This window comes from Podarcis bocagei (assembly GCF_964188305.1).
Source record: "Podarcis bocagei genome assembly, chromosome: 1".
Taxonomy (NCBI): Eukaryota; Metazoa; Chordata; class Lepidosauria; order Squamata; family Lacertidae; genus Podarcis; species Podarcis bocagei.
This window is the reverse complement of record NC_138125.1, coordinates 36,879,982-36,902,614: the sequence shown is the minus strand read 5'-3', so window position 1 is coordinate 36,902,614 and position 22,633 is coordinate 36,879,982. Positions and strand designations below refer to the sequence as shown.

The window sequence follows — 22,633 nt, the reverse complement described above, 5'->3', positions numbered from 1 at the left end:
GAAAGAATAATTTTGTGTTCAGTCAGAAGGCCATGTGGCTGGTCTGATCTTTGGACAGGTTCAGATGGTCACGTGGAAAATTAGTGGACATGATTCTGAATCCCACCACCAACTCTATCCATTAGTTTGCCCTGGGGAAAAGGGCTTGTTTCTTGGCTTCAGCTCCCCATTTGCAATATGGGAATAATAACACTGACCAACTTTACTGGGCTGTTGTAGGGATCATTGACGTAATATTTACGAACTGCTTTGAACACCCAGAAGTTGCTGTACAAGTGCTAAGCATTACTCTTGTTATTTTCTGAAAGGAATCTATTCCTTATTATACAGCAACAGCACCAACCCCATTTTCACTGACAGATAACTGGGTTAATAACTTTTCTCTCTGGGTCAGTAAAGCAACGGTATTATAGCGTTTTAACTCCATCTGAAAATGAAAGTGTTTTTTTAAACATTCTATGATATCTCTTAAGTTTAGCCTGGAATTTCAGTCCCTGGAGGAATCTATAATATTATTAAAATAAACTTCAACAAGGCAGACACACTCTTAAACCATGAATTTGTTTTGCATGTAAGCTTGTCATATGCAATGAGTAAAGGCTTATTTCTTGCAGGGGGTTTACCACAAGATCAAAGAACATAAACCAAAGTACATTTGCTTCTGTCACTGTTGTTAACTGTGGCGCACTAGAACCTTTCATCTCCCACTAGACTTCACATATGTCTCAGCCATGTTGTATCTATCTCTAGGGAAAACACTACCAGTGTTTCAGTTTACAACTTGTTAAAAAAAGCTAGATTCAAGCAGACCCTAGGAATGTCTAGCTGCATTCCTATGTACGCTTAACTGAGAGTCAATCCCATTGAATTCATAGAGACTTGCTTCCAAGTAAACACACTTAAGATTGTCAGTCTGCAGGCTGCAGTGTTTATACTGGATTTTTGTTTAATGAACATGGAGGGCTCCGACTTTGGCTGACAGATAGTAGCAGCTGTAACTTATTGGATCAGCTGTCCTTTGGATGGAGATAAATGGACAGTTGGTCTTGTACAGATGCAGCCTCTACACTCTGAGAAATTCCATGCTCAAAGATGCTTCTGTACAGCCTATCAACTCAATGCAGGAAACCACATGGTTTTGTAAGCATGTGCCTGACTTAGGTTTTAGATAAAAACAAGTCTACTAAAGTGCTCAAGTCTTCAGAGCTCTATTTAAAAAATAACAACAACCCTGTTCTTGATGGCCTCTCTTGCAATATGATAACAGGGATGACAGCACAAATGGCCTTCCAGACTCTCATATGGCATGCTGGTCTGCCTTGTTTCAGAGTCATTAATTGCACAGACTTCAATTGCCCCTTGTGAAATGGTATGAACAGTGCCAGGTTAACAAATAAGCAGAATAGGCACCACCCTATGGGCCCCACTCCTTTTAGGGGCCTAGCGACAACAGATCAAAATAATTTTGATTTGATCTTGGAAGATAATTAAAACCAAGCTTTCTTAGTTCAGTGCTATTCCACTAGAGTGCATGCACGAACCCCTCACTCTCCCCTTCGAGATTTCAGCTGCCTAGGGGCCTCCACAGGGTTTAATCTGGCACTTGGTATGGAGCTGTATGGTCTGCCTACCTTAACAGTTTATAACCCCATCTGGTGTTAACGTTTCATTGTTTGTTTTTGTGAAAAACATCCCTATTTGCATAGCAGTCATCCTGATATTAAGTGGTATGTGGGATGTTTTTTCTGTCTGTGGTTGGAGCATGTGATATAATTTTTACTTCTCATTTAGGAATGCCTTAGTATCAATATCAGCTCTAAAAATAATTCTAATAAAGAACTTATATCTATCTATCTATCTATCTATCTATCTATCTATCTATCTATCTATATAAAATCCTCAGTGCAATAGGATTACTAGGTAAAAAAGGTAAAGGACCCCTGGAAAGTTAAGTCCAGTCAAAGGCGACTATGGGGTTGTGGCACTCATCTCACTTTCAGGCTGAGGGAGCCAGCATTTGTTCACAGACAGCTTTCCAGGTAATGTGGCCAGCATGACTAAACCACTTCTGGTGCAATGGAACACCGTGATGGAAACCAGAGCGCATGGAAACGCTGTTTACCTTCCTGCCACAGCAGTACCTATTTATCTACTTGCACTGGTGTGCTTTCGAACTGCTAGGTTGGCAGGAGCTGGGACAGAGCAATGGGAGCTCACCCCGTCAACCTTCTGATCGGCAAGTCCAAGAAGCTCAATGGCTTAGACCACAGCGCCACCCACGTCCCATGCAATAGGATTACTAGTTGACTGCTGTGAAGGACACATGTTAAGTATTGGAGGAAGGACAAAATGTCTGCTTAATAGTCAGTGGCTAGGCTTGCCATACACCTCAGTTGTTTGGGAAATTGCAGGTGAATGTCTCAGGATGGCTGGTTGATATTTTATCAATGGAAGTGATATAAAGATCTCCCTGGGGTAACACACTTCCTGCTTCCCACAGTTAGGATTATGTAAGTCAGAATTGTGTGTGAAGAGAACAGAAGCAGGTTTGGGGACGGTGGCCACATTTCAACACAATTCCAAGCCCAAAAAAATGGCTAAGCAAATTAGCTTGTGGATGAAGTGTGCACACACAGCTCAAACTCCCCCACTTTGATCCTATCTGAAGCAAAGGTTTGTTCGTGGTTATCGTTCATGGTTTATTTTGGGAGAAACAAGCTTCCCCACTCCCTGCTGCTTTCCTTCTGGGTCCCATCTCTCCTTACTGCATCCAAAGATTAGAGAGGCCTGGCATCTACAAACTCATAACATAACTCATAATATTGTGACAATGACCAGTGGTGGTTAATTCCTCTTTTAAATGTAGTGTATTGGATTCATGATATTACATGTAGAATGATCTCAGATGTTCCTGAGATTCTCCCTATAGTTAGATTCCAGTAGTGACTGAGATACAACATTGGTATTGGTTGATTTCTGGAAATAACTGTTGCTTTCTTTGTACTGTATTTGAAATAGATTACCCTTTTGAACCTAAATGCTCTTCCATTAAACATTGCATAGGAAATGTCATAGAAGTTTTGCCTCCTGCTTCCCTCTTTTCATTCTTGAGAATGCTCACTTGGTGTCAGGTCATATTTGAGATATTTGGCATACCCTCGAAGCAATGAAAGAACTCAAGAGAAAGCAAGCTGAGGCTGTTGATTGTTCTGTTAATGTGTAACACCAGCTGACTCCTGCTGTGTGTATGACATAGTGAGGCCTACAGCCAGTAGCAACTGTTACTGTTATTGGGGTATGTGGTTTTCCAAAGCCTTTCCAGTGTCACCCATACACACTCCACTCCATCGAGGAAAACAAGAGGCATTATCAGAATTCAGGGACAAATTTCAGCCCAGGGGAAAACAGCCAAGGAAGAAGAAGAAGAGTTTGGATTTGATATCCCGCTTTATCACTACCTGAAGGAGTCTCAAAGTGGCTAACATTCTCCTTTCCCTTCCTCCCCCACAACAAACACTCTGTGTGGTGAGTTGGGCTGAGGGACTTCAGAGAAGTGTGACTAGCCCAAGGTCACCCAGCAGCTGCATGTGGAGGAGCAGGGGCGCGAACCCGGTTCCCCAGATTACGAATCTACCGCTCTTAACCACTACACCACACTGGCCCTCTCAAGGAGGGTGCAAAGCAGCACTAGTAAGGGGTGGAGTCATGGGGAAGGAGGTGTGGCTGGGAATGTCATCCCGACATATGTACTCTGAAGTAATGTCCAAATTACCCTCCAACCAAGTTAATTAACATACAACACTTAGTTTTCCTGAGAGGTATTTTATATATCTATAGGATAGATATTCCTCTGAATAGAGTTCAGAAACTTCAGCTGGACATTACAGTACTTCAGAGCTGTGTCTGGGTGACATTCCCAGCCACCCATGACCCATGGAACTTGTCCCTGAATTCTGATAATGCCTCTTGTTTTCCTGGATGGAGCGGAGCGTGTCAGTGTGTATAGAAACTAGCCTAATGCATAAAAGCAAAATTCACATTTGTTGTTCTTTTTGCCCCATTTTGTCCCCATCAATCACTAGGATGTGGCCTCTGGAAGGCTGCCCAGAAAGGAATGTGGCCCTTAAACTGGAAAAGTTCCCTCCTCCCTGCTCTGCTGTAGATCAGTCTTGCAAGCCAGATCCTAATATGCCGCAGAGTTCAGGTACACAGGGCAAATAGCTACAGATTGTTCAGTCAAGTAAACCAGATTATATGCTTGAAGCAAAGGCACCACCCCTCAAATACAACCCATAGGGAAATGCCTTCTCAATGCAAAAGAGGATGGCTTTTGTGGAAGTTTGTAGGAGCATCAGAAATGGTCTCAGATGATGTGTGCATCATAAAAGAGAGAATCAAGGACTGGGCAGAGGAGGAATGTGGAGACCACGTCCCCAGCCTGACCTTCCAGAGAAGAAGAAGATAGTTGAGAATTACAACAGGGGTTTGAGGGAGGTCACAGCTCAGAGGCAGATGAGGGGGAAAGTTGGGAAATAATGGGAGAGGAAGAGGAAGCACCAGGAGGCCAACAGCTGATGGACACAGTGTCTTTAGAAAGCATTCCAGACCCCCCCTCTCCCAGAACCCAGTGAGCCTTGAAAGTAGTAGTGCCACCTGTAAGGGAAAAGATGGCGAATGAGGAAGTGGGAGAAAAGGGGGTGGAGAATCACTCGGGGCAACACCATTATTCCAAGAGGCTGCATTCCCAAGCCTCTCTCTGTAAATGTTGAATAAAAAGCAGATGGTAAGAACCTTTCCTTGTCTTTTCCATTCCGGCAACCTGCCGTGGGGGTTGGTTCCTCTGCCGCCTGACAGATAGACAGAGTGCTATATATAATCTTTAGATTATGAAAATTCAATCTGCAATTTAAAATGTAAAATCAAATTACTGTATAACTTTGGCTAATAGTCTTCCCCCACCTTTCTTACAGGATATATGTGAAGATATCTCTGATCACGTTGAACAAATCCATGCTCTTCTGGAGACTGAATTTTCCCTGAAGCTCTTGTCTTACTCCGTCAACGTGATTGTTGACATCCACACGGTACAACTTCTTTGGCACCAGCTTCGAGTTTCTGTCCTGGTTCTACGAGAGAGAATTCTACAGGGACTGCAGGATGCCAATGGGAATTACACCAGGCAGACTGATATTCTGCAAGCCTTTTCAGAGGAAACAAAGGAGGTATGGCAAGTAAATGTAAGAATTTACTTTTTGAACTCTAACCCCTTAGTTGTGTTTCAAGCTCATTTGAACGAATACAGTTACTTCGGCTACTACTGCAAAATGTGCTTAGTTCAGGCAATTCCAGCTAATTCCTGCCCAGGGTTGTCAATCAATTTTAGTGTGATGCAGTAAATTTTAAATGAATGCTGTAGTCATCCATTCAGAATGACTGAACTAGCAAAAATAAAGTGTAGGTCTGTCATGTTTGCTTCGAAGCTGCTGTGCCAGGGATAAAACCAAATGAATACAGAGCTAAAGGCAGATGCCTCTATATAACCTACGTGGCAAAGACACATAGATTCTGTGATTAGCAAAGAGACCAAATGCATCCATCATAATATTTTTTTTTCAGTGGAAAGTTATCGGTTCACTTTAGCACCACTGTTGGAAGAACCTTTTAGATTTACAGCTAATATTTGGCCCAAGATTGCACAAATGTACATGCCTTATTGGAAGAATTCTCCTGCAATCCTCAAAAAAAAAAAAAAAAAAAGGTGCCCTAAGTCTCATTTAAATCAGTATAATCTATTTGGAATGGAATGTGTTTTGTGCCACAGTCTTCCATAGCTAGATATGCTTAATTCCTGGAGTGCTTAGGGTCAAACGCAGTCCATGCCTGCCTGTTCACTGCCACAATGCATAGTTTGCCACTATTCGTGGACTTTGTTGTCTTAGGGCCAGTTTGAACATGACGGCTGCAGTGTGGAGACGAAGGACAGGGGAGAAACTCAAGCCACTTATCACTGAAAGGCCACTCTACCTAAATCAAGTTTCCATACGAGTACGGAAAGACTGCCTCCCTTCAAAATGTGCACTTCACTGAATTTTGCAGTGATATTTTCCACCGACATGTACAGAAATGCATAAAGTTGGATAAAGTTTGCCTATAAATGCATGTTAGTGAAAATAACACAAACAAATTCATTACATTAGGAGAAAATTGCTTTGCAAAAAAAAAAGTGAGTATCAGGAAAAATTACATAGGAAATTATGCATGTTAGGAGAAACACACACGCTAAGATGCTGGTGAATTTTCATTATAACTTTTAAAAAATATTGTTATGAGTTTGTGGGGGGATGTAGGCTGTGTGCAGAGACTATAGATCATTGGAAATGCTGCCAAGTAAAGCAAGATTTTAGATGTTATGATGGAGATCTGATTGTGTACTGGCTCTGGCAGACAAGGGCCACAGGGTGCCCAATGGGAATTAAAGGAGGGCTTCTTGGTGGCTTCCTTGTGGCAATCTTCATGTTTAAATTAGCTGGTTGATAGTGCCTTTGCTTTACCTGCAGAAGGTCCCAGATTCAATCCCTGGGATTTCCAGGTAGGACTGAGAATGCCGCCTTTTTGAAATCCTAGGGAGCCACAGCCAACCAATGCAACTATTGCTGAGCTATATGGACCAGGAGGCAGCTTGCTGTGTTCCTGTGACCCTTGCATGGTCTGGCTGGGGTGATGTGTGCAGAAAGCAGAAGGGGCTGCCTCCAAAGATACTACCAAAAGACTTTAGTAAGAATCACCTTAGTATCAGCTAAGGCAGGGATAGGGAACCTGTGGCTCTCCAGATGTTGCTGGGAACCTCATCTCCTGTCATCCCTGGCATGGATAGTTGGTTAGAGCATAGTGCTGATAACGCCAAGGTTGCAAGTTTGATCCCCGTATGGGACAGCTGCATATTCCTGCATTGCATATGCCTGCATTGCAGACTAGATGACCCATAGGGTCCTTTCCAATGGGAGCTTGAGTCCCAAAGCATCTGAAGGGCTACAGGCCCTTTCCCCCAATCTACTGCCCTTTCTGAGCTCTTAATCAGGGAATTCTAAAAGATGCACTTTCCCTGCTTGGTCCCAACTAACTGAATGCCTTGCTGCAGTGGCAGAATGTGGGCAGGGCCAATTGCTGCCGCCTAAGGCTGCAGTCAGAGATTTGGATTTTCCCTGGCATGGAGCAGAATTAGAAGGATGCTGTGGTTTGACAGGATCAACTCCTAAGACAACATCAAAGATGTATCTTGTTCAGTTCCCAAAATTTAAATCCTGTCTCCCGGCAAAAGTTTGGCGAGCTGAGACTCATCTTCAGATTTATAGTTCATTGGCTCGTGAATGAACAAGAGCCTGGTTCTATTCCACGGAAACTGCGAGCACAATACTTGCACAAACTTAAAAGTCCAAGTTGTTTTCACACACACTTTGTTCTATGCTTTGCAGAAGCCCTTTGTACAATAAGTTTATCCATGGCATAGCTAGTTACGACCCTTGACATTATTATTTTTTAATTTTACCAGAATGATTTTAGTTGCTGCTGCTATAAGCTACCAATTTTTCAGCAAGTTTCCTTGCAGAGGCTTAGTAAATATGCTAAAAATAACAATGGCTTCTCACTGAAGAAGGCGATCTGAAGAGAGTGGGTGGCTCTGAAATTGAGACCAGCAGACAGGCAGAAGCTCAGTCCTTTCCTCTCCCACCTCCGTTTCCTGTCTACACCTGCCTTTTGCCCACTGCTTCTTCAGATCTGGTTGTGGCTGGCAGGTTAAAGAGAGTTTGCCAGGGAGCATCTCTAAGCCAGCACTGGCAAAATGAACCTTCCTAGAGGAATAAAAATTGATCTTTTGTGCCAAGTATGTCCCTAAACCCACACACCTACTTTCCAGATATGAGCAAGATCTGGCAGACACAAATACTCATTTTTTTCTGATTCATTGCATTCTTTGCAAAAGCCATTTGTGAAGATTCTGGGCCTAGCCCAAGGGCAACAAAGCTCACGAAGGCTTTTGTCTTCCATGATTCCACATGCTGTGGTGCTGCAGCTGCTGCAGCTCCTAGTTGAATGCAGGCCCATGCAGCGGGGGGAGGGCGACAGCCAGGTACACTTGCCCCAGACCTCAGAGGGATAAGCTGGCACAGTCCCCCAGTCTGCCAGACTTACCGTATTTTTCGCCCTATAGGACGCACTTTTTCCCCTCCAAAAATGAAGGGGAAATGTGTGTGCGTCCTATGGGGCGAATGCAGGCTTTCGCTGAAGCCTGGAGAGCGAGAGGAGTCGGTGTGCACCGACCCCTCTCGCTCTCCAGGCTTCGCGGACCTCTCCGCAAGCAGCGGGAGCGCTCCCGCTGCTTGCGGAGAGTTGCCTGCATGCCAAAGCCTGCGCGCGCTGAGATCAGCGCGTCCAGGCTTCGCGGACCTCTCTGCAAGCAGCGGGAGCCAGTGCTGGGCTCCCACGGCTTGTAGAGAGCTGCCTGTTTGGGGGCTGGGGTCAGGGGAAGCTCAGGCCTCCCCCGCCCCAGCCCCGCGCCTGGGGGGGAAATAATTTTTTCCCCTTTATTTTCCCCCAAAAAACCTAGGTGCACCTTATGGGACGGTGCGTCCTAAAGGGCAAAAAATACGGTATGCTGTTTGAATTTGTAACTTTTTTCTTACAAGACTCCCAACTCGGGCCTCAGACCAGCTGTTCACAGGCCTGATTGGATGGCTACCTTTGGCCATAAGAAGACCTGTTCTGGGAGATTTTTGATTCACTTAGGACCAGAAAATGCATTATGTTAGCTGATGGGGGAATGGTTTGTCAGTGGGTGGGGGGTCAGATCCACACTAAAGCCACAGGGCTGTCGCCGTTGCTTTTTAGGAGAGGTAGGAACAAGGCATCAACAAGGTTAGGACTGTGTGACGAAACTGGGAGGAGCTTCATATTGGCTCTGGTGGTGTTCCTGCACCACCCTGACCTTACTGCTGCCGCGCCCCTCTTCCTCCTGATAAGTGGCAATGATTCCTTTGATGGGATGTTATTGCTGGGGCTGTTTCCTGCCAGGTGAGCCCCTCCTGGTCATGTGAATGGTGTCTGATCTATCTCCTCACCACAAATCTCATTCCACAAATCTCACCGTCCTCCTTCACATTGCCAGTGATCTGGAATGATGTGGCATGGAGTCACAATGTGATATCTAGGGTCCCCACACACAGTGCGCTTAAAAATAATACATTGGTGGAAAACATAACCTGTTCTTTAGCTCTGACTTGGGAGCTGAACAGCTGGCTTCTTATCTACCCACTGTCTCTTTTTTCCATGCCCTGATCCCAGGCCTCAGACAGCAATCTTGTTATGTGTGTTCCAAGTGTTAGGTTCTAAGATCCAGTGATTTTTTTCCTTAAAAAAATATGTTTAGGGTTACTCTCATTTTCCTACTCATATTGAAATATTGCCCCTCAGTGAGGCCAAACTTAGATTCACAAAGTATTTAGGCATATGCGTACCCCTGTGTACCCCCAGAAAAAAGCACTGCTAAGATCTTGTTGTTGTTGTTTAGTCATGTCCGACTCTTCGTGACCCCATGGACCAGAGCCCAAAGGGCAGAAGCAAAGATATGGTCAGGCCCAGATCATTCAAATTCTGGGAAATACAAATTAGATCCAAGAAGCCACAGGCCAGGAGCGGATTTAGGGCTTTGTGAGTGGTGTGCATACTCTGAGATAAGGGCACTGAGATGAGCTCAGTAATCAAGGTGATGGGCTTTGGGAAGGAGGCATGAGGGCCCTGACAGGGTCTTAGAGTCCTCCCATCTCCTTCCCAAAGCCTAGTTACCGCTTTCACAGCTTTGGGAAGGTGGTAGAAGTGGTCTAGAACCCTGCCAGAGCCCTTGCGACTCCTTCCCAAAGCCAGGTGCGTCCTCGCCCACCTTAGGGAAGGCAGTGTGAGGGCTGGTGGGGGTGCCAAATTTTGCCCTCACATAGGGTGCCATAGCAGCCAAGTCCATCAGTGTACAGGCAGAGCTGTGCCAAAGGTTAAGTTGGGAGAATACAGCAAGTGAGGCAAGCTACCAGGAGTCTCGGTTGCTCTCTTAGATGAGTTGCTCAGAATGAGGAACTGGTTCTGAGACCCAGCTTATATAGGCAGACCCTGAATGGTTTGTGTGATCAGCTGATAATATTCTCCTCAGAAACCATATTAGAAGTGTATAGATCAGTTTATGACTATTAGTAATAATAATTATGTATGTACTGTTTTCCTGGCGTAACATTGATGTCCATATCCTGTGAAGTAGACCTGAATCTTGATGTCTAGTAAATTTACGTTTTAAGAAATGAAAGCCAGAAACTAAAGTGAAAAAGTTGAATTTCTACTACAAGTCTAATCCCATTTCACAGCAATGTGGCAAGGCTGCTTTCTGTTAACATTCAGTAATGTTCTATTTCTAAAGATTACAGAAGGAAACTGCCCCTGAGTTTGTATTTTTTCATGCTTTGTGGGAAGATGTGTGATTCATGGGATTGGTGTTAAACTCATAGGATTGATGCTATATTTACACACACATGCATGCATATAACACACACACACCACGCTAAAAGCTTTCCTATTTCTGTTTTGTCACAGGACCGCCTTGACTCTTTAACAGAAGTGGATGACTCAGGACAGCTAACTATCAAATGTTCTCAGAATTACTTGTCGCTGGATTGTGGAATTACTGCATTTGAACTATCTGACTACAGCCCCAGCGAAGACTTTCTTGGTGCGCTTGGTGACATGACCTCCGGTCAGGCTAAAGTAAAACCATTTGAGTCTTGGAGCTGCAGTGAAATGGAAAAAGATTTCCCAGAGCTTATCAGAAGTGTTGGATTACTGGCAGTAGCAACTGATTCGATTGCTTCCAAATGCAATGAAACCATTAATGCAAAAGAAATCCATTTACCCATGTCAACAGACCACCAGGAGGAAGGCCAAAGTTACAAACCATCATCGACTCTGTCCCCTGAACTTTCACTCTCTCATATTTCTGGGAACTTGCCTCTTTGTAAAGTATCGGGCCCAGAGGATTCTGTGAACTCACTTGATGGCAAGACTGTCTTTGAATTAGTAAAACAGGAGCTCGATCCATTAACCTCCGACGGTGCAAAAAGCCAACAGTATCCTCATAGTGAAAACTCCACTCCCAAGAGATCAATTAGAGACTGCTTTGACTACAATGAGGATTCTCCTACACAACCCACTTTGCCCAAACGCGGTTTGTTTCTAAAAGAAGACATATTTAGAACAGATATGGTGATCAATGATATAAAAAACCAGATCTCCCTGATGTTTAAGACTGAAATGAGCAGGAGCACACCCTCGCTGTTGGATCCACCAGACAGATCCAAACTTTGCCTGGCTTTGCAAGCGGCGTACAACAACTGCCCCTCTTCCATCAGCCAGTCGTGTGATTGCTTACATAACATAAGTGATCAGAATCTCAAGTACACAATTCAAAACCACCTGAAGGAAAATTCCATTGGCCTGGGGAAGCCCAGTGACAGCACTAGAAGGGAGAAGCTGCGATGCAAAAAGTCCCACGACATTCCTGAGGAGGTGGCATCGTGCAGGATATCGAGGATTGGATCCAATGCTGCGTCGACGAATCATTTGGCGAAAAGAGGCCTCGCTGCTTTGCAAAATGGAATTCCCTTTGGTAGCTTGCAGTCCATAGAAGGAACCGAAAGTGATTCGACCTCTGCGTCTTCTGATCCTTGTAAACGGCAAGAACTGAATGGCCAGTATTGCAATGAAAGAGATCACTCTGCTTCACCTGCTCATAGCCAAGTGAGTGGCTCTTCAGCTGGTTCAGATTCTGCAGTGTCCTCATCTCCCGTTCTTCCCAGAAGTCAGGGCAAAAAGGCCCATTCATCTGCACCCAGTTACGTCAATACGGACAGCAAAGCTGCTGATGCCTGGTATGGTTCCGACGAATACTTAGCGCTTCCCTCACACCTCAAACAGACTGAAGTGTTAGCTTTGAAATTAGAAAATTTGACAAAACTGCTTCCTCAGAAACCTCAAGCGGAGACCATTCAAAACATCGACGACTGGGAACTCTCAGAAATGAACTCGGACTCTGAGCTTTTCCCGACCTATCAGATCAAAAAGAAGCACAAAAGGTTAGGCAGAGTTTCACCCAGCTCTTCGAGTGACATAATCTCCTCGGTAGGGGACAGCATTGAATCGGGGCCTCTTAGTGACATTCTGTCAGATGAAGAGCTTTGCACATCCTCACCAAGCATCAAAAAATACCTGGAAGAGAGGCCGCGAAAGCCGTCAGTCACTCAGCCTGCCGATATAAATGACTTGTCTGCCACAAATAAATCGGCTTTAATTCAACAGCTGATGCAGGATATACAAGATCAGGATAATTATGAAATTATATGGGAAAAAATGGAGGTAAGGAAGAAATTAACAGCGTTTACATCTGTACTGCTTCTTTTATATTTTTCCTGCAGCAGGAAACAAAGGTTGGTGAGGGGTGGGCAAGTACCAAGAGTGTCAAGAAGTTATGAATGCATTTTTGCCTCCCTTTTATACCATTTCAAAATGGAAATGCCCAAAGCAGCTAACAGCAATATATGTCCAATGATATACACCCCAGAGAAAATACATCAAAATATATGAGTTCAAGTGCATTCACAAATTTTCATGCAAATTCTATCTGTCATCTATCTATCTATCTATCTATCTATCTATCTATCTATCTATCTATCATCTATCTATCTATCTATCTATCTATCTATCTATCATCTATCGATAGATGTCTGTCTGTCTCTGTGTGTGCATACATATCTATATCTATCATCTATCTATCTATCTATCATCTATCTATCATCTAACTATCTATCATCTATCGATAGATGTCTGTCTGTCTGTCGGTCTGTCTGTCTGTCTCTCTCTCTCTGTGTATACATATCTATATCTATCTATCTATCTATCTATCTATCATCTATCTATCTATCTATATCTATCATCTATCTATCATAGATAGATGATAGATAGATAGATAGATAGATAGATAGAGATAGATAGATAGATAGATAGATAGATGATAGATAGATAGATAGATAGATAGATAGATAGATAGATAGATATGTATACACACAGAGAGAGAGACAGACAGACAGACAGACAGACAGACAGACAGACACATATATACAGGACAGGACAGATTTGTGAAGGAACACACATGAAATTGACAGGAACTGGAAGTAAACTGATCCATTCATCCCTGCCATGAAAGAATAAAGTGTTTGTAAACGGTACAACATAATGAACAATCTCTGGCATAATCAGAGATGTAAGAAGGTACTGTTTTCCATTCTGCTTTGTTTTTGTTGCATGCAGTGCTGCTTCTGTTCCGCTGCAGTTTGTCTTCTGCCAAAAACTGCCTTATTCATCTCACTGTCCGCTATGGTGAAATGACGTAACTTATGTAACTAACCATGCAAATCCTGTTGTCCTTACGTAATTCCACCCCATTTGGTTCAGTGCAAAGGACACACAATGCAAACGGACGGGGAAATGTAATCAATTCTGTATTGTTTGTGGACTGAAAGCCAAAACACAGGAAATAGCAATAGCATTCACTGGATTGATTTCCATTCCAGACATAGGACAAATAAGCAAACAGGAGTAGCTTTCCGCTTCTGTTTTCTCTGACATCTCTAAGAGTAATAGCTGCATATTGAGATATTTAAGGCTGATCCACAAATACATTGTAGGCAATCCTCATCTCACATTTTTCTAATGCTTTTCCACAGTGATGCTTGGGAGTTGATGTAGCAAAACATAGGGGAGGTTGTTTTCTACTCTTTTGCATCTGCTGCTACTGCATTTAATATCCTTCTCAGACATGGCTACTTGGCACCCTCCTGAGGCCAACTAGTGCTACTGCATCTCTTTCACAGATTTGTTCTGTTGTCGTTTTTAAATCAGGTCCAAATACTGTAGCTCAGTTGAGTGCAGTGGGACTAATTTCAACCAGCATGAGAGCATCCTGATTGAAGTCATGAAACACCTTTGAGGAAAAACAGGCAGAACGCCACATGTGAACTCAGGAAATACAGTTAGATTTCGAAAACAGTTTTAGCTTCTTTATTCATTCATTCATTCATTCGTTCATTGATTCATTAATTTCCCAGGCATAATTGCTCAAACCAAATACCAAATACCATACCAAATTCCAACCATGGTTTGGTTAGTTGTAGCTGGCTTCATAATTCTAGACTATTTGATTGTTTTTAATTTATCAGATTGAAGGCCGTAATCCCATTTCTTCCTCGCCCCTTTTTTTAGCCTCACAGCTATCACGTGGGGTGGATTAAATTGAAAGATAATAACTAGCTTGGGGGGGGGGGAATCTGTTGAATGTAATGGCTGAGCAGGGGCACAAACACATTCCTCAGAGTCAGTATGGCCACATAACTATAGACGGAACACAACTGCCTCCTTTTGACGAGGCAATTGATTAATCACTGAAAGGGAGGTTTTTTCACTTTGAAAAGGGCTTCCTGTTTTCGGCTCATCCCTAACACACACCAAAACATGAAGGAATTCAAGACAGGAAGCTGTTATCAGAACAGTCTATTCTTAATGGCCTCTTTGGCTGGAATCTAAGGGTCAGTCCAGGCATGCATGTTCATTGCTTATTGGCTTCAGCAGCTAGTTGTTGCCGAGAATAATATGAATCTGAGCACTCTCTTATGGATCTTCCCTAAATCAAGTCTCAAGCAACGCTTTTCAGGTTGTTGTTTTTCCAATTTTTGGAAATAATAACCAACAAAAAGCTAGCAAATTATTTAGTATCGCAGGGTAGTTTGTATGTCATATTCCTTAGTACAGCATCCCATTCAAATACCATAAAACATTGCTCGCATCTAGTCCAACATAAACATACTTTGGGATGGGATGGAAGTAAATTTGGAATGTGGAGTAAAAAATGGTAGATACTGCACATAGAGCAACCTCAGAGCTGGTATACATTTTTGTTCTATTCTGGAGGTGCTTGTTTCTGGTAATTTTCACAGGGGGTATGAGGGATCGCTCAGTTGATAGAGCATGAGACTCTTAATTTTAGGTTTGAGCCTCACGTTGGGTGAAAGATTTGTTCATTTCAGGAGGGATGGATTAGATTGCGAACCACCCTGGGACCTGCAGGTATTGTTGTTGTTTAGGCGTTTAGTCATTTCGTCGTGTCCGACTCTTCATGACCCCATGGACCAGAGCACGCCAGGCACTCCTGTCTTCCACTGCCTCCCGCAGTTTGGTCAAACTCATGCTGGTAGCTTCGCGAAAACTATCCAACCATCTCATCCACTGTCGTCTCCTTCTCCTTGTGCCCTCCATCTTTCCCAACATCAGGGTCTTTTCCTGGGAGTCTTCTCTTCTCATGAGGTGGCCAAAGTATTGGAGCCTCAGCTTCACGATCTGTCCTTCCAGTGAGCACTCAGGCTGATTTCCTTCAGAATGGATATGTTTGATCTTCTTGTAGTCCATGGGACTCTCAAGAGTCTCCTCCAGCACCATAATTCAAAAGCATCAATTCTTCGGCGATCAGCCTTCTTTATGGTCCAGCTCTCACTTCCATACATCACTACTGGGAAAACCATAGCTTTAACTATACGTACCTTTGTTGGCGAGGTGATGTCTCTGCTTTTTAAGATGCTGTCTAGGTTTGTCACTGCTTTTCTCCCAAGTAGCAGGCGTCTTTTAATTTTGTGACTGCTGTCACCATCTGCAGTGATCATGGAGCCCAAGAAAGTAAAACCTGCGGGTATAGGGTGGTATATTAAGTACATACATACATACCCTCATGGTCCCTTCCAACTCTACAATTCTATGATCCCTTCTCACCCATTGTAACATCTAACACTGGTTACCACTGCCTTTGCCAACCTGATGCCCTCCAGATGTTTTAGACTTTATAACTTCCATCAGCCCCATCCAGCACACCATTGGAGAATCATAGAATCCTAGAGGCAATGCAGAGAACAGAGGCAGGAAGAGAAGTGAGACAGGGTAAATAAGGAGAAGGGTATGTGGTTATTTCCGTCACAGGTAGACTTAAGCCCTATTCAGATGTTTCCCACTCCTTGTTTACCATTAGGCAGAAGGCAAAGGCAAAAAGGAGTGAAGCCATTGAACCAGTCCCACCACATGCGTCTTGTGGGGCTGAACGTCTGCATCACTCCGATATGCTCCCTGCATGATTTAGAACTCTGATTTTCTAGGGTTCCAAATCATATGGGAACTTACTGGACTAGAAAAAGCTCTCCACTGCAGCAACCAACCCATGTAGGGCTTTGGGATGATAATGGGGATGGGGAGAGGCAACAGACTCATGCCCACTGATCACATAGAGCGGGGAGATCAAAGAAATAGATCTTAGTTGCAGTTGGATCATAGAATTTAAGAACTGTAGAGTTGGAAGAGAGTACGAGAGGCACCACAGAGTTAAACCACAGAGCCTAGGGCTTGCCGATCAGAAGGTCAGCGGTTCGAATCCCCGCGACGGGGTGAGTTCCCGTTGCTGGGTCCCTGCTCCTACCGACCTAACAGTTTGAAAGCATGTCAAAGTGCAAGTAGATAAATAGGTACCACTCTGGCAGGAAGGTGAACGGTGTTTCCATGTGCTGTTCTGGTTCGCCAGAAGCGGCTTAGTCATGCTGGCCACATGACCCAGAAGCTGAATGCTGGCTCCCTCGGCCAATAATGCGAAATGAGCGCCGCAACCCCAGAGTCATCCGCGACTGGACCTAATGGTCAGGGGTCCCTTTACCCTTTACCTTTACGAGAGGCATCTAGTCCCAATTCCCTACAATGCAGGATTTTTTTGCACAATGTGGGGCTTGAATCTGTGACCCAGAGATTAAGAGTCTCATGCTCTACCAACTTGAGCTATCCCAGCCATAACCCAGCCATATTGGGTAGAGAAGTCATTATTAGACTATACCTGGAAATAAATAATGCAATTCACCCCCAAAGGTGCACTTTTCCATTGTCTCCCAAGACAGACAGATACTAGCATCCAACAATGCTAACCCCTTAAATTATGATTGTCATTCCAAGCATGAGCAGAGGTGAGATACCTATTTTGAAACCAACAACAGCAGTTGCTCCAAATTTACTGTGTTTGCCGAGGTCACGTATTTCTGATGTAGTCAGCATCAGTTGTTGACTCTTACCACACCTGGGCCCAGAACAAGCGAAAGTTGGACCGATACTGGGGAGGCGGGGTTCTGTTTTATTTATTAAGGCATTCCTGCAACACCTTTCACATCATGTGGTGAGCAGCAATTTTAAAAGTACAAACATTGACATTAAAATTACAATAAATGAAATGTAGCTGAAAGCCCAGAGCAGGGTTAAAGTCAATAACCAGCCAGTTGAAAAATAAGTACCTGCAGGAGCCTGGGAGCACAGGTATGTTTGTAATAAGTGCCGAAAGGCCATCCATATTGGCACTAGAAGATCACTAGAAGAATGCTCCATCGTGTGTTATCGTAAAACACCTTTGTCTGAAATAACTGCTGGCAATACCTGGTATACTGCACTTTAGCCTCCAGGTGGTGCTGTCTGCTTGAATAATGAGATTTAGGAACTGGACAGTGTTATCTATCTTCTGACAGTAATTTTCAGTGTCAGGCTTTTAGTATTCTAAATAATTTTCAATCTCTACAGTTGTTTTCTTTTGAACAGTCTCCATAAAATTTTACAGACATCATCTGAAAAATAGTGGGATTATAGTGATTTGTGCTTTACACCAGAAAAGGGCCTTTTTCTGGAAAGAGGGATAGCCACCTCTTCTTATGCCACTACTTCTATATTTTATCTTATCCTTGACTGTTGTTTACCAGAAGCATGCCTGCTTTGTAAAGTGTCATTGCAAGGGGAACAATTACATTATTTTTTACAGATGAGTTCCGCTTATCACCTCTTTGTGCCATATTAGTGCATATGTCTCAATATCACAGGTTAAATATTCTCTGCCACTGTTTTTCATTGTGTCATTTTGTGTCTATACATATGCAAGAAAATGAGATATAAATTGCTGGTGTTAGGATGCTTTTAAATAAGATCATGCGGTATAAAACATTTATATGTTGAACGTAACTATCCTTTTTACTGCTATTGTTAGGAATAACTTTGCAGGATATTTTACAGAGGTTTCACATTCCTAGATTATGACCGTACTTCCTTCTCATCACGTGCCCCTGATCTATCTAGAAATCATATGCACCAATGAGAAGCAGCTCTTGGCTCACAGATCGAGAGCCATAGACACAAAACAGCTGCTGTGTTTTGTGTGATTCTGCCAAGCAGCCCAGTAGCTGGGACCGCATGTGTGTAGCATTGCAAAAGAAGCGACCATTGCACTGACAAATTATTTGGAAGGGGAAGAAGGGGCTCGATTCAATCTGTCTGTCCCCTCTTTCAGTTTCCCATCCAAAGCGTTAGTGAGGGAACATTGCCATAGTTCAGTGGCAGAGCATGTGTTTTTGCACACAGAAGACACAAGTGCAATCCTCAGCCTCTCCAGGAAGGACTGGGAGAGGGGTGGGCATGATTGTCTGAAGACATGGAGAGCTGATGCCAGTCAGTATACATCAGGGGTGGGAAACCTCTGGCCCTCCAGTGTTTGTTGGACCACAACTCCCCACCATTCCTGACCATTGGACATACTCATGGCTGTGACTGATAGGAAATCTAGACCAACACCCTTGAAGGCCACAGGTTTCCTCTTTGTGGTGTAGGCTATACTGAGGAAGCAGGCTCAATGGTCTGACTCAGCATAAGGTGGTTCCCTGTGTTTCAGCTGCTGCTTATTTTATAAGGATGTGCATGAAGGGTGATGTTAGCTACACCCATGCAGGGCTGGATCAGGGCAATTGTCTCAAATCTTTTACAAACACAACACTTTCCTCGGGAAGTTCAGCAACAAGGACCTCTGCAAAAACCTTCCCTTTGTTCTCCCACTGAAGCTTCTACAGTATCTTTATTTGCTTTTGCTAATTTATTCATTATCCTTCAGCTAGAGGAACCCTTAAAGCAACTTGCCACATATTTAAAAGCAAATACAAAAGTATTCCATAAAATCTCTCTCTCTCTCTCTCTCTCTCTCTCTCTCTCTCACACACACACACACACACACACACACACCCAGAAGAACTGAGAATGGAAAAACTACAGCAAAGCTAAAACCAGTTGTACCAGCAGGAAGAAAATGCAAAAGAGTTCAAATATTTGATGGAATACAAACAGCTGGATAAGGAATGGGGAACCTGTGCCCCGCCAGCACCCTATTGGCCATGCTGGCTGGGGAAGATTGGGGCTAAAACCCAACATCTGGGAGAAGGCAGTTCTTGACTGAGAGATGGACAGATCTGTCAATGTCAGATTTTCAGTTTGATGTGCAAACCAGGCTGGCAGATGCTATGCCCAACCTTCTTCCATCTTCATGAGCAAGAACTGCCGCATTCTTTTAGTGTTGCTAGTTGCTACGTTCAGAGCAGTGCCATATTCCTTTAATTAAAATAAAGATATAAAATTATTGTTTTTACCTGATTGTCATTTTACTAACAGCCATGCCATTGCCCCCCCCCCTTTCTTTTTGTGGAAGGGATTTGTAAGCAAGCTAGACGAATTCATCCACTGGTTGAATGAAGCCATGGAAACGACAGAAAACTGGACTCCTCCTAAAGCAGAGACAGACAGCCTTAAGCTCTACCTGGAAACACACTTGGTAAGACAAGATTATTGATTGAAGCTGACAATGATTTTCCCCTCCCTCTTTATTTAGCTTATCCCTAGGCCTTTAGCGAAAGTGTACATATTTTGTTAAAATACATAAAACCACAACAATGTAAAAAGAACGAGTAACAGCCCAACATTTGACCAGCAACAATTAGCTTTCTGCCCCCAAGCTGCACACCTGCTCCCATGTAGGAGTTCAACTCCTTCCAGAACAGGTTGAACCCCATCCATTCAGTCTAGGGAACCGCCCACTAACAGTGCTACAGTCAGCAAGCACACCGCAACATACAGGAAAAGAAACAATTCAAGGAATTCAGGATCTAGGAGACTGGGGTGAGAGTTTTCTCTGTGCTGGTCTTATTCCTCCTGGGTTGAATAATTCCTCAGTTGTCAATACACTGGCACATCATAGTGGCATCATTCTGAATGTCAATGAGCTAAAGTTGGTGACCGGACGATGCATTAACGTACATTAAAAATCACAGCACAGTTTTGCACCGGTAGAGTAATTGCCAAGGTTGTAGCAGGCAAAGGGGCCCTGGAGGCTTGTAGTGCAATCAAAATCTCCAAGCTCTACCTGAAGCAAGGTGCGCACAGCCTTGTGCATCACAAACAGTGGCCAATCCCCCTCTGTTTGTGTGGCCAGTTCACATCCATATGTGCATTATAGTCTGCAGAGACTTTCTTCATTCTGCTGGACCTCTGAAACTGAGTTTAATATTGAGGAATGCTGTCCAAAAAAAGATCAGAGCTAGTTGTTTAAGTGTCACCTACATGTTTAATCAAGGGGTTAATATAATGTGGGGGCAGGGAACCTGCAGTTTCAGTTTGAATGGTATGCAGGTTTATATATTCCCAAATTACATGCACACACTAAGTTTCTGTCACCTAGCCTTCTGAAACTAACTTCTTGATTACACATACATAGGATTGCACTGAACGTTAATGAAGGGGCATTGTTTTATTGGAAGACAGAACTAGTCATTGCTTTGTGATCTATATTTTATTAATTGGAATGTCAACTTTGCATTTTCTCTTGGCCTGGCAGAAACGCTAATCTGTGTTTAAACAGAGTGTAAGAAATTAAGTTCCCATTAAGGGCAGTGACAAAATGATCTGGATATTTGCATTTGGCACTAACTGAAGGAGTGGAAATGGCAAAAGCCTGGCTGCCCCCAAATCATCTGTCCCATGACACTCCTCACACAGCTTCCGACAGCAAGCCCTGGGTTTAAGTCTCAAGCCATCTTGCTGTGGAAAAAGTTCCATGTGTGTTCACCTGTTTGGTCCAGGGGTCAGCAAACTTTTTCAGCAGGGGGCCGGTCCACTGTCCCTCAGACCTTGTGGGGGGCCAGACTATATTTGAGGGGGGAGGAGAATGAATGAATTCCTATGCCCCACAAATAACCCAGAGATGCATTTAAAATAAAAGCACACATTCTACTCATGTAAAAACGCGCTGATTCCCGGACCGTCCGTGGGCCGGATTGAGAAGGAGATTGGGCCGGATCTGGCCCCCAGGCCTTAGTTTGCCTACCCACGTGTTAGGACTTCCTTCTTTGAGCAAAAAGATGTGCAAATGCCCTCTTCACACTGTTGAGCATCAAACTGGGGAAGAAAGGTGTCAGTAGTGCCCAGGAGGAACATATCAGTGCTCACAGAATGGAAATTGTGTGTGTGTGTGTGTGTATGTTTTGTGTGTGCGTCAAACCCAAATATGTGCAAGCTAAATATTTTTAAAGAACAAAAGAGGACTATCTCCATAAACACTGTGAGTTTATACACTCTCACAATTTACAAATAATTACTTTTTGCACAATTCAGTTCTGTTTCCAGTGCTTTGCCAAGGCCTTCAGCCTTCTCGGATTCAAACTAGAACTTATACCTCTGTTGTGAGTAACCTGTGACCCTCCAGATATTATTGTACTCTGTCTCCCATCATTCCCAGCCAGCATGGCCAATGGTCAAGAATGTAGCGCAGCAACAGATGGAGGGTCAAAAGTTCCCCACTCCTGTTTTGTCCTGTTTTTGTTGCTCTTTTGCCAATGCAAAAGAACTTTCCCATTTCTGTTTCAAAAAACATTTATTTGCATTTTTTTAAATGATGACGTACGCATTCATTTATTTGGAGATCTGAAACAACTTTTCCAAACACATTTCTAAAAGAAGGATTTCATTTCACCTTCAGACTGTGTAAAGTATATTGTCATAGGCAGAAGCTGCTTTGGGTTATGCTAACAAAAGAAAAACCCTCAAGGGAAGTCTGCTAAAATGTGTTGTTTTAATCATTATTGCAGAATAGGTTCATGTGTTATTACATGTATGTGTGGCAAAACTGATCTATGTTAAGGGGGGGGGAACCATGTTGTTCTGCCCTCCCAGGGCTGGAGCATTTCAGAACAAAGATTTGGGAAAATCACAAGTTTTAAAACTCATGCACAGTGATGGCGCTGGTTAGTTCCATGGTGTCATATCAGGGATAGAAGGTGAGAGATTATGGCTCATATTTCCTATGCATAATCTTTAGGTGAATTTACATGATCCCCCCCAATGAGTAGATTTGTTTTGTCTATGGGCTGTGTGTGTGTGTGTGTGTGTGTGTGAGAGAGAGAGAGAGAGAGAGAGAGAGAGAGAGAGAGGGATATAAGTAGGTAGGTGGTGGAGAGGAAGGAACGTCTTCATACTGTTAGGAAGCAAGAGCGGTACAAGCAATAGGCAAAGGATCACAGCAACAGCAGCAAGCTGCAGGTGGAAGTGAATCTGGGGTGTGGAATAGAAATATGAATAATAGCAACAAATCAGGATCTTGATAGGGGGTGAGGGGACAAGG

At 43.5% G+C, this 22,633-nt stretch overlaps 1 protein-coding gene across 3 annotated transcripts in view; it reads left to right on the top strand.

The window, feature by feature from the left end:
• AKAP6 (A-kinase anchoring protein 6) overlaps window positions 1–22,633 on the top strand; it is a 246,800-nt gene that overhangs the window by 64,702 nt on the left and 159,465 nt on the right. For 2 of the 3 annotated variants that reach the window (XM_081207494.1, XM_081207492.1), the window contains exons 3-5: window positions 4,971–5,237; window positions 10,630–12,444; window positions 19,670–19,792. In XM_081207494.1, coding sequence (XP_081063620.1) covers window positions 4,971–5,237; window positions 10,630–12,444; window positions 19,670–19,792 — 2,205 coding nt within the window. The remainder of the gene's footprint in view (window positions 1–4,970; window positions 5,238–10,629; window positions 12,445–19,669; window positions 19,793–22,633) is intronic. The other variant, XM_081207493.1, reaches the window with a different exon arrangement.